This window comes from Eretmochelys imbricata, chromosome 5, assembly GCF_965152235.1.
Source record: "Eretmochelys imbricata isolate rEreImb1 chromosome 5, rEreImb1.hap1, whole genome shotgun sequence".
In the NCBI taxonomy this organism is placed as follows: Eukaryota; Metazoa; Chordata; order Testudines; family Cheloniidae; genus Eretmochelys; species Eretmochelys imbricata.
Window position 1 is genome coordinate 93,771,828 of NC_135576.1, and position 13,076 is coordinate 93,784,903.

General features: G+C 44.7%; 1 protein-coding gene across 4 annotated transcripts in view; it reads right to left on the reverse strand.

Moving 5' to 3' along the window:
• The window catches only part of LOC144265185 (transducin-like enhancer protein 4), a 120,833-nt gene that overhangs the window by 74,806 nt on the left and 32,951 nt on the right, over nucleotides 1-13,076 (reverse strand). For all 4 annotated transcript variants that reach the window (XM_077817546.1, XM_077817545.1, XM_077817544.1 and 1 more), the window contains exon 5: nucleotides 9,174-9,236. In XM_077817546.1, coding sequence (XP_077673672.1) covers nucleotides 9,174-9,236 — 63 coding nt within the window. The remainder of the gene's footprint in view (nucleotides 1-9,173; nucleotides 9,237-13,076) is intronic.

A 13,076-nucleotide genomic window follows, 5' to 3' on the forward strand; every position in this document is an offset into this window, starting at 1 on the left:
TGTATAGATACAGCATAGCCTCCTGGTCAGGAAAAGCATATCAAATTTAGTGTAAAGGCTATATTTAGTTTCAAACCAATATTTTTAAATCAACCATTAAATTAACCATTTAACAACAATTTTAATTAACAAAAATCAACCTCTCTTTAGGGGGAAAAAAAAAATCATTAAAAAGTACAAATGCAAAACAATTAAAATTGATTCTTTAAATCAAGGTTTCTTGCTTGCTCATTTAAATCATAATTAAAATCAATTATTTCAGTCGCTTTGATTTAAATCATTCTATACTTCTACAATGCATCCTTATCAAGAAATCTGGCGATTTTTGCCAGAATCTCTTGCATCAAACTGAGTTACTGAAAACCACTGATTCCTTATGAAGCTTGCATGAAATAAGGTAAATTAACCTGGCGCTATTGTGAGGCAATAATGTTGTCATCAGTGCATATAACCACTGTATTTTGTTAATTTCCTCCCACAGGCACAATACTAAAGTGACTGGTCACATTTTTAAGCTACTATTCCACAATTATACTGTAAGCAAAGTGCATAAACAGCATAAGCACAATGTATTTCAATTCTATATTAATCTAGACCAGCGGTTCCCAAACTGTGGGTCGCAACCCTATTTTAACAGGGTCGCCAGGGCTGGCTTAGACTTGCTGGGGCCCAGGGCCAAAGCCCAAACCCAAGGGCTTCAGTCCTGGGCAGTGGGGCTAAGGTTACAGGCCCCTGTCTGGGGCTGAAGCCCGTAGGCTTTGGCCTTGGCTCCCCAGCCTGGGGAGGTGGGGCTTTGGCTTTGCACCCCCTGCCCTGGGGTGGCAGGGCTTGGGCAGGCTCAGGTTTCAGTCCTCCCTCCTGGGATCCTGTAGTAACTGTTGTTGTCAGAAGGGGGTCACGGTGCAATGAAGTTTGAGAACCCTTGATCTAGATCATGAAAAACAGGATTTCATTAAAACACTTTAAATAAAAAAAAAGACTGAGATTATAAACCAAATTAGTAAAACACTCAAAACCACTACATCTGTGTGTGCCGATATAACATGATTTTAACAGATATTAGTATTAGGTAGGGGCTATGCAGTTTCTAGAATTTCACCACTTCAGCATAAAGGCCTTATTTTGTTCCGTCAGTGGCACTTTTAAGACAGGTTTCAGAGTAGCAGCCGTGTTAGTCTGTATTCTCAAAAAGAAAAGGAGTACTTGTGGCACCTTAGAGACTAACAAATGTATTTGAGCATAAGCTTTCGTGAGCTACAGCTATGCTCATATACATTTGTTAGTCTCTAAGGTGCCACAAGTACTCCTTTTCTTTTTGCGAATACACACTAACACGGCTGCTACTCTGAAACCCGTCATTATGCAAGGCACTGAATTTAGCTGTATGGAGTTGAAATCTATCAACTTCATGAAAAAACTCGTACAGAAAAGGAATGCATCCGATGAAGTGAGCTGTAGCTCACGAAAGCTTATGCTCAAATAAATTTGTTAGTCTCTAAGGTGCCACAAGTACTCCTTTACTTTTAAGGCAGATTTTTACACTCCTATTAGACGCATTAAAATTACATATGCTTACACCTGCCCTCAAGCAAGACAAATTGGCACAGAGACTTTTTGGAAATGTTCCCTTTGCTCTTTGTAAATGCATGTAAAAAAGGTGAAGTTCTGAATTTTTTTTGAACCTCTTCATTTCCTTTTAAGCCTGTAGAGCTTTGACACTATGGAACATGCACACATAAGAAGGTATACCACTTGATAAATGTGAGAGGATGAGATGTGAACAGGTGAAGAAACCATTATGGGCCAAGATTTTATAAAGCAGAGGCAATTAGCACAGACAAATATAGAAACCATAAAAGATTCTATTTGCAGACCTGAAAATGCTTAATTTTAGGGCCCAATCTGAAGCCCAATGAAGTCTTTCCATTGATGTCAATGGGCTTAGGTACTTAATAGATAATACTGTATCCATAAAAGAAGTGGGGCAACGTTCTTTTGTAACTATATCCTTTGGATCAATTCAGCTGACTATCATCGACGTTCCTTGTAATGAGCATGATTGTGCTACTGCAGTTCAAGTGGGTGATTATTTCTCTAAAGGCTCGTCTACACTCAAAAGGTGCAGTGGCAGTGCTTCAGTAAAGATGCTACCTACACCGATGGACAATCCACCATAGCAAGAATCCCTCCCGTCAACATAGCACTGTCTACACTGGTAATCAGGTCAGTATAACTGCCCCGTTCAGAGTTGTGAATTTTCCACATCCCCAAGTGACAGAGTTATACCGATATAAGTTGCTTGTGAAGACAGCCTTCATCACGCATTGAAAAATTGTTCCCCACACCCAGGGCCTGGTCTACACTACAAAGTTAGGTCCATGTTAGCCACCGGGCATAGATCTAGTTACAACGCGTCTATACTTCATTGGTTTTCCATTGATATAAGCATCCTGTTTACAGCGACACAGTAACACCATATCCCCACGCAGTGCTGAGCCATGGTCGACATACTGAGGTCAGTGCAGCATGGATGTAGATGCTGTGTTACGAACATGGACACTCACAGTCCTCCAGCTGCTGTCCCACAGTGCCCTATACTGACTGCTTTGGTCACAACTGTGACCTCCATGGACCAGGAGTCATGGAGACCAGAAGGTCTCCCTGCCCTTCAAAACCCCACAAATTTTTTGCCTGCCTTTTCCTGGTTGTCCACCTTGGTAAGCAAACCTAGTAGCTCTCCCTTGTTGTGTGCAACTGCCCAGCTGACCATGCAAACTACATGCTCCAGAAGAGATCTGGCTTGGAGTAAACAGGAGATATTGGATCTCCTGGGCCGAAGAGAAGAGACTGTGCAAGCAGGAGAAGGGGTATGACAGGGACCATCAACAGTGCCACATGAAAGCAAAGAAACTGTACCAGGCATATCAGAAGTCCAGGGAGACCAACAGTCAATCACGTGTTGAGGTGCAGACCTGCCGTTTTTACAAAGAGCTGCATACCATACATGACAGATGCCATCACCACCCCACAGACAATCACAGGTTCCTCTGAGGAACCTAAGCCCCAGTCCCGTGGCATGAACAGTGAGACTCAGGAAGAGATGGAGGAGGAAGATGGGGGAATATGTGACCAGAAGGTCCAGCGATGCTGCGAGCCAGGACCTGTTTGAGACTCCACCACAGTCCAGTCAGTCCTGGCAGTCGAGCGTGATACAAGGAAAGAAACTCAGGAAAGTATATAATTATATTTCCCATTACAATGATGTACTGATGGCACCCCCCACTCAACAGGATACAGGTATTAACTTTTCATTAAATTTACTTGTACTTCAAGGGGTAGCGGTACAAAAAAAGTGAGGTAGCATTATCTCCTTTTCATTCCCCTGCGGCAAGGGGAGCCACGGGGATCGGTTTGTTTATGTACACAGAAACATCCTTTGACTCCTCCTCAGAGATCTCCACGAAACTTTAATGGAGGTACTCTGCAATCCTCTCCTAAAGGTTTCTAGGAATGGCAGACTTATTTCTTCCTCCAAAGTAGGATGCTTTCCCACACCATTCAGCAATAATTTTGGCAGGCACCTCTACAGAACACAAGCTAGCACGTTCAGGCCCGGCTGGCTTTGGGACACCAGCAGCAGTTATGCACTGTGCCTTTGGTCACGCTCAAGAGTGAGATATCAGCTAAGATTGCCACCATCTGAGGAAAACGGTGCCAGTATTCAGAGCCATTGCCCTATACTCAGTTTCATGCAAGAAACTCCCTCCCTATTTCCTTCATCTCTGGCAGGCCATACTCCCCACAACTGCTGCTGTGAATGGCACCATGCACAAGCACTCTGAAGCAGAAGTATCAAGAGGCATGTCTTGTTTAAAACCTCAGGGGACCAAGGGAAGGGAGTTCTGAGTCTTAACTTTCCACTTTCTGTTGTGACTATACAGACTATACCTCTGTGTGGTTTACCTGCAGCTGCTGCCATTACGGCCTTAATGGGTTCCCCCTCTACACCCTTGGAATGCCTGAGCCAGATAAGGAGAAGAAAGAAGAAGAGGACTTAGAATGACATGTTCAGTGAGATCCTGAAAGCCAGTGCTGTATCAGACTATGAGCAAAGGGGCTGGAGGGTGAACCCTGCAGACAGCCTGGAGAAGGAAAGAGCAGACAAGAGGCAGGCCGAGGAGTCCCAGCAGGAAGAGAAGGAGATGCACCTCCCAGCAGGAACAGAAGGACATAATGGAGCTTTTCTGGCAGCAAAGACAGATGCTACAGACGCTTATGGACCTACAGGTTCAACAATCATGGGCTTGCCTCCATTTGCAGTCCATGGAGAACTTCATTACAGCACCTCCCCACGCTCCCCCGAACATTTCACATGGCATCAAGGGCCACACCCCACCCCGGCCGCTCTACCCTGAGAGATATTAAGAACAATCACAGCTTCACATAGAGCGACCATGGCTTCCACAGGCCAATGTATATGTAGGTAAAATGGACATGAATGTTCCTTCCCTTTGTTAAGTTCTAGTCCATTAATTTATTAAATTTTTAATGTATTTGCTTATAAATTGCATATACTTTTCTTTGCACTGATTTTGTTACAGAATAAAATTCTATTTGAAAAATAATTCATCTTTATTGCTTCACAACATTAGCTGCAGAGTGCTTAGCAGTTTTGAAAGCACCCACTGTTACAGTGCGACAACTCATAGGATCAATGACAGTGTAAAGGACAAGGTAAAGCAAGCACTGCAAAATTAATAGGTGAATTGATAAAGTTATATTCATAAATATATACCAAGCACCATACAATTCCTAACAGGCCCCAAAACACCAGGGCCAACTAAAGCACAGTATTCCATAATGCATTACTTGGCTCACTGTTGAAGTGCTTATTCAAAGCCGCCCTGAGCCATACAACTTCACGACGAGCGCTTCTAATACCGCTCGTGGCTGGCTGTTCAAACGCAGCAGACAGCCACTCCACCTCTGCCTTCCACCCGGGTGGCAACTTCCCCAGCTTTGCTTCACTGATATTATACAGGATGCAGCAGACAGCTATATAACCACTGGGATGTTTTTTTTCCACTCAGATCCAATCTTGTTAGCAAACAGCGCCAGTCCCCTTCAATCTACCAAAAGTGCATTCCACTGTCATTCTGCATCGGCTGAGCCAGCAGTTGAATCTTTCTTTGGTACTGCCAAGGTGGCCAGTGAAAGCTTCATGAGCCAGGGGAGCAAGAGATAGGCTGGATACTTGTGATGGGGTGCATGAACCCAACACTGGGGAAGTAAAGGTTAAGGAGCAGCTCTAGGCCCAGAAAATCCTGCCCAGCTGCCCCTGCTGGGCATGCTCACAGCGGAGACTGAGCTCAAAAGAGAGCAGTTTAGTTTGGTCTGAGTAATTGGAGCAGGAGGGAAGTTCTGTTTTGCAAGTTCCTGTCAAGAAGCCACCGAGGCCTCACGTGGTTGGTCCTGGTCCTCAATGCTAAGCTGCCACAGGCCTTTCAATCATGGAGATTGGCAACAATGAGCCATGGCTGTGAGAGGAAGACTCTTCGGAGCAGAGCAGAATGGACCCAGAGGTGAACCAGTGACACCAACAGAGTAACAGAGTAGAAAGTGGCCCAGGGAGCAGGCGTAGGGGCACCCACCCCCCTTAGGTTGCACGTTTCTGAATTACTGCCTCAATGGGCTCTGGGGTGGAGCAGGTGGTGGCCTGCTGGGAGCAGGGAGGGCCCAAGTTCCCCTAGCCCCAGATGCTTGATGTTCACCGCAAGGCAGTGCAGCCAGGACTGGCCCTGAACCCCACCCACCAACAGTCCCCCAGAATCACTATTGGAATTTCAACATCACCAATGGTAACCCACTGCTCGGGGGGAAAATAGTCCTTGCTTGGAGCTCTCTCAACAGTCCTGTATTTTTAAAGATGTAAGCATCATGCATGTTCCTGACCAGCCAACATCAAAGTCGGTGAAGTGTCCCCAATGATGCACCAATGCTTTCATCACCATAAAAAAGCCCTTTCTGGTCATGTAGTCTGTGGCAAGGTGCTCTGGTGCCAACATAGAATATGTGAGCCATCTCTTACCCCACCACAATTTGGGAACCCCATTGCTGCAAATCCATCCATTATGTCCTGCACATTACCAAGAGTCACATTCCTGCATACATGATTAATGCTCTGCACACTTGTATGACAAAGGTCTCCACAGTCGATTTTCCAACTCCACAGTCGATTTTCCAACTCCAGCGACTGGTAGCATTCTAGCAATGCAAATTTCCAAAGCTCAATCACCACTTGATTCTCCGCTGTCAATGAAGCTCTCATTTTGGTGTCCCTGCGCTGGAGGAATTTGGTGAGTTCGGCCCACAGATCCAAGAACGTGGCCTTGTGCATCTGAAAATTCTTCGGCCATGGCTCATATATCTCATGCCTGTATTACAAAGCAATCCCTCCAGTCAGTGCTTATTTCTCAGTGCCCAAAGCGGTGCTCCACCATCTGCAGCTGCTCTGTGAATTCCACTAACAACCTTGAATTGGTTCTCTCTATGTCCCACAGCAATCTGTCCTCCAAGAAATCATGTTCCTTGCTGATTTGGTTCCCCTTATGGCTCTGCAAATACCAGAGCAATGTGTGTCCTGTGCTTGCAACACTTATGACAGTCATGCAGTCTTGTGCATGCTCCATGCTTCTGTCAGAGATGGTGAGGGCTGTGTGGAGGAGGGCTGTGTGGGTTTGTGGGATTTTTTAAAAAAGGCACAAAAGACAACATTATGGGATCGAGACAGTTGTACGCTGGGAAGTTGACCCCTTGCTCCCAGTCACTCCTGCAGGACTCATTTCTCCCTCACCATGCTCTGCCAAAGTTTCCACAGTGCACTGGAGGGTGGTGGGTTGCACACTGGGATATCTACTATGGTACACCACACTATGCACTCTTGGTGAGCAACCTCAGCATCAACAGAAAGAGCCAGGTATGCATGAGCACAACTAACTTTGGTGGCTTTGTGCTGACTTAATTTGTGTTGACCAAAGTTTGTGGTGCAGACATGGCCTAGAAAGTTGGTAGATAGTGTAGAGGACTATGGTTAAAGGTAAAAGTCATAGCACAACTCCCCAATTTCTTCTTATGCATCCCACACAGATTATTCTCCCTTCCTACAGAAAGGGGCAACAATGCATCCTTCATGATTCCGCCTCCCTCCAGTGCATCACTTAAAATGCAGCAGTGCAAGCTTTCAGCAGATTGACTGTGGAGTAAGGTGAGCATGATATATGTGGAGCAGTGGGAGAGAAGAAATCTCTGTGTTGAACTGACTGGGTCACCACCACTTACACACAAACCCCAAAACCTTACCCCCTTTTTTCACATGAACACATAGAAAGGACCAAGCCTGAGATGAACAAAAGGATGTAAAAACTCAATCACCAACAAACCATATTTTTTTCTAATTAATAAGTCCATTGTCCAAGTTTTCATTTTCTGTGTGTGGAAAGGGAGAACAGAGAAAGGTACAGCTGAACAATTCGGCTAATTTATATATTAAAACAAGGATTTCTTTAGGACTTCAGTGGAAAGTTCTAAAACTGCAACCATAGAAAATAAAGTAATAAAATAATAAATAATAAAAAATCAAGATCTCTGAATGTAGGACCACACTATTCCTATCTCAGGCAAAATGTCACTTCTGCATTTAGACCTGATTTTTTGCCCAGATCACAGTTATGCTTGCCAAATACTCTCCCCCACATGTCTTTTAAACTCTTGTCAGTTTAGTATTCATAGAGCGAAGGGACCAATAGCACTGGCTTGAATCAGGAATAGGTACAGTGACTGCTTTCCAAAATAAAAACCAATACACCTTAATCCTATCTCACTACTGCAACCCTGTGTAACTCCTGAACAGAGCAATTTCCAAATGTGCAGTGTTTCTGTAGCATTAATAAATGAGTACAAGGATTAAACTAATTTTCATTTGTGACTCAAGGCAGGACTTGAATTCTGGCCCCCAGTGGCAGCAGAGAAAGGTTTGTGCACTAACTCACTACAACATTTAGTCCTCACACACAACTTTATAGGCCAAAGGAGATAGTGGCAGCTTTTGGTCTATTTTCTCTCTCTCTCACTCACTCACTCACACACACACACACACGGCTGCATGAATCAAACGCACGACCTCCAGCAAGCAGAAGAATGAACAGCTCTCTTGAAAAGCAATGACACTTTGTGGAACAATTGAAAGGGTGGGAGAAAGAATCGTAGTACATTCTCAGACTGCAATACAATGCTTTGCAGCTGCACTACAAAGAAACACTGCTGTAAGCTTTGACTTCCAACCACTGATTTTACTGAAATGAATCCCTAAATTATACAGCATCAAGCCAGCCTACTTCCAACAGCCCCCCACGTCCAAATCCTGCCCCTGCACACACACACAAAAACAAACAACAAAAAACGTTTGTTTTTTTTAAAAACCTCTGTACACTTGAATTCTCCTTTCATGAACCACACTTTCATTTTATCCCACACAAGCCAATGGTAGCAAGGTTCCCCCAGCCAGCACCAGACCCTTCCCTCAAGTTCCATGTGTCTCTCAGAAGGCATCCACAATGCACTCAAGCTCATGAAAATGAATCATAATTTTGAAAGCAGTGCTTACAGAGAGTTAATCTTCTGTGTATTTTCCTCAAACACACAGAAGACATAAGAGAGGAAGAATACAACAGACAAAAGCTTCATTAGTATGTTTACTATCTAGAGCATCATCATTTGATAGACCTACATATATTTCTGCCTACTTTTAATGCCCATTGTCAAGTATGTAGCACAAATCATGTATTCCTAGCAATTTTTCAATCTATCCTATTAGATGCGAGTTTGACAAAGTCATTATTCTGAGCAACACTGCATTGTACATGACAGCAAAATATTTTAAGTAACTACATTTTGCTTAGCACATTAGAACGTGATCTATTACATTAATGCACTTAAATTATATTCTACTGAATTTTTAATAAGACATTGATGTTGGAACAGCACCTTGGAAAATGAAATACAGGCACCATGAGTTTTACAAAGCCAGAAAGGTCAATACAAAGCTCCACTTTTGTAACAACAACAACAACTGCAGAGCATCTTTTTAGGCCAGTACCTGCAAACAACTACCTTACCTCTTGGGATAAGAAGGGGATGACTTGCGCACATATAGCATTCAGCCTCTTGACAATTTCTGCCTGCACATAAGAAGAAGGAAGTTAGTGTATTCTATATTTCTCAAATGTTAATGTTATCGCATGAACAGCTAACATATCAAACAGCATCTATCAATGGTTTTGTCTAACCATGTTCTAACTGGACAAGTCAATAAGAATAAAAAAATAATTCAGTGACGCAATGCAACAACAGGTAATGGCTATTGTTAGTCATTTACAGCTCACATTTTTAAGAGTTTCCTCACAAAACAAGCTTTTTTGAGCTTCCATATGGTCCAAAGAGAATTTCATTTCCATTATAAAATCGGAAGGTGTTTCATGAAGTCTCCAGGAGGAGCAGCACACAAACCAACCATACTTTTTTCCAGCACTATTTTCAAACCTTAAAAAAAACTTCAAAATTATTGACTATTGACGATACATTTCATTCCCTCACAGAAAAAAGGACAATTTCATTCAAAGAATATGACAATAACTCAGTTGTAAGATGGGGGTAAATACATATAAAGAAAATTTCTGAACCAAAGACATACTGTCAGAACACTACAATCATCATATGCAACTTCACTGAAGATCATGTTAAAATACAGCCTAGACATTGCAATTTGAGATTCTGAAGTTAGAAAAGTAATTAAGTAATACTTAGATCTTTGAGAGCACTTTTCCTGGATTAAAACTAGAGTCATTTCACTGAAGTCAACTGATTCACTGGAATTACTCTGGATTTAGACCAGTATAACTGTGATCAGAATCTGATTCTATATGATAGTTCCATAGAGATGGATTATTATATATATTTAATCCGCACATCTTAACGTAGGTAGGGGAAATTATCACAGCAGTTACAATTACAGGGACTTTCTTAAAATAAATTCTACACAGGGTTAGTTCCTCATTACATAGGAGGGCAAAATGCTCTTTTTCTTGTAAAGTCATTACCAGAATGACAGAAACACTCATACTTGTGCAATTTTGGTTTCCTTCTTTCATCAGCAACCCTTTCAACCTTCTCACTATGCAATCTTTTAAATGACAAAAACCTTAAAAAAAATTATCTAACCAACAGATGATCATTACTAGTAAAGTATCTAGCATTCCATATAAAAATCTCGGTTAATGAAACATTATGGTTATAAAGCTAGGTCATCAGAAGTCGTGATATGCTACAGCCACGGGTTCATGTGAAATTTTAACTTTGGTCCCTTGTGCATATGATGACACTTTTCAACACTCACATACAACACATTTTCTGGTTATCTAGCAATACAGCCTTCCTTAAATGCAGTTCAGGAGCTTATACAGTTAACTACAAAGCTAATTTACCTCCAAATTTAACTGACCTATATACGCCTGCAATTTTTCACAGTAGTCTACAGTACATCTCTTAAGAAAATATAGTAGACTATGTTCTTTTCATCTAGGAAAAAGGAGATTGAGTTGTAGTTGCTAAAATTAATGTTGCTGGAGCATTTCCTAACTTGAAGATTTAGCAACAATGCAACTATTTTTATACAGAATTTTCTAGGTTTATTAAAAAAGCAACAAGAAAAAGCTATCGGCACTGATCCTTCTGTTCTGCATTAGGCAGACCCCTGCATCCACGAGGGGCCCTACTGACTTCAACAAGGCTCCCCTGGGTCCCTCACAAAGCAACTTGCAGAACTCAGACCTTAATCTTCACTATTTCATAAATTCTCCCAACTTGTAAAATATCAGTAATTGTAACAGTTGAAAAAAATCCATGCATTTTAGGTCATCCACTGAATAAACGCAGAATATACCTTCCTCAGCTGCAAAGCTTCCTCTGGTGCACCTGAAATGTATGCAGAAGCCTTACCCAACTAACTCCTTTACAACTTGAGATTTACAGGTTCTGAGGACAAAAACTCAGGCGTAGGGTTGCCAGGCATCTGATTTTCGACCGGAACACCCAGTCAAAACGGGACTCTAGCGGCTCTGGTCAGCACCATTAAAAGTCCAGTCGGCAGCACAGCATGGCTAAGGCAAGCTCCCTGCCTGCCCTGGCTCCGCACAGCTCCCAGAAGTAGCCGGCATGTCCAGCTCCTAGGTGCACGGGCAGCCATGGGGGCTCCATGCGCTGCCTCCACCCCAAGCGCCGGCTCTGCAGCTCCCACTGGCTAGGAACTGTGGCCAATAGGATTGGTAGGGGTGGCGCCTGCAGGCGCAGGCAGCACGCAGAGGCGTCTGTCGCCCCTGTGCCTAGGAGCCGGACACGATGGCCGCTTCCGGGAGCCGCCTGAGGTAAGTGCCACCCAGCCATAGCCTGCATCCCTCACCCCCTCCTGCACCCCAACCCCCTGCCCCAGCCGAGCCCCCTACTCCACCCCAAACCCCACCCCGGAGCCCACACCCCCAGCTGGAGCCCCCATCCTGTCCTTTAGCTCTGAGCCCCTCCCTCATCCCTAGCCCCACCCCAGAGCCCACACCCCCAACCAGAGCCCTCACCCGAGTGAGGGTTGGGGAGAGCAAGTGATGGTGGGAGAATGGATGGAGTGAGTGGGGGGCAGGGCCTCGTAGAAGGGGCAGGGCAGGGACGGGGCCTCAAGGAAGGGATGGGGCATGGCAAGGGTGTTTAGTTTTGTGCAGTTAGGAAGTTGGCAACCCTACTCAGCCCATATATGCTTTCAGTCCCCTTCGTACCCCACAGATAAGTTGGTCAGTAGGGCTGCCAGGTGTCTGGTTTTCGACCAGAACACCCAGTCGAAAAGGGACCCTGGTGGCTCCGGTCAGCACTGTTGACCGGGCCAATAAAAGTCTGGCTGGCAGCGCAGGCAGGCTCCTAACCTGGCTCCCGGAAGCGGTGACGTGTCCCTCTGGCTCCTAAGGGGTGGGGCAACCAATGGGAGATCCACACACTGCCCCAGCCCCAAGTGCTGGCTCCGCAGCTCCCACTGGCCAGGAACCGTAACCAATGTGAGCTGCGGGGTGGAGCCTGTGGACGGGGGCAGCACACAGAGCCCCCGTGGCTGCCCCTTGCCCTCGGAGCCTGAGGGACAAGTTGCCACTTCTGGGACCTGCCTGAGGTAAGCGCCGCCCAGAACCTGCACCCCTCAGCCCCTCAAACTCCTGCCCCAGCCCTGAGCCCCCTCGTGCACCCAAAACCCTCATCCCCATCTCCACCTCAGAGCCCACACCTGGAGCCCACTCCCCCTCCCGCACTCTAACCCCCTGCCCCAGCCCGAGCCCCCTCCTGCACGCCACACCCCCTCCCACATCCCAACCCTCTTCCCAGACTGGTAAAATGAGCAAGTAATGGAGGGAGGGGGATGGAGTGAGCAGGGCACCTCAGAGAGGGTGCAGGGCAGCAGGTGGGGTAAAAGGGTGTTTGGTTTTCTGAAAATTGGCAACCCTAATAGTCACATGTGCATTGAATATTCTTCCTTAACTGCACTCTTTAAGAGTGAGCATAAACGTACATAAACTGCAGTGGAAAGGCTCACAGTCACAGATTTTTAAGCCAAGAAATGATCATTATGATCATCGAGTCTGACCTACCTAACATAGGCCATAGAATTTCACCAAGTGATTCCTGCATCGTGTCTCGAACTTTTTGCTGAACTGCCGCATAAATTTAGCCACATCAAAGACCATTTTACCTAGCCTACATAAAGGCACTTCTCCCCAGTTACAGTTATGTCCACGCTAAATTTCAACATTGAAGTACAGCTGTTTCAGCTATGGAACTGTTTAAAAACAGTTGCAAGAGGTTTTCCCCCCCATGAGAAAAAGAATTTACACACACACACACACACCCTGACAAGCAGAGTCTGAGCTTGAGACGCATCAGCCAGAAAAGTGTTTCTGGAAGGTCTGAGCAATTGTAAACAGGAGGTTAGAAGG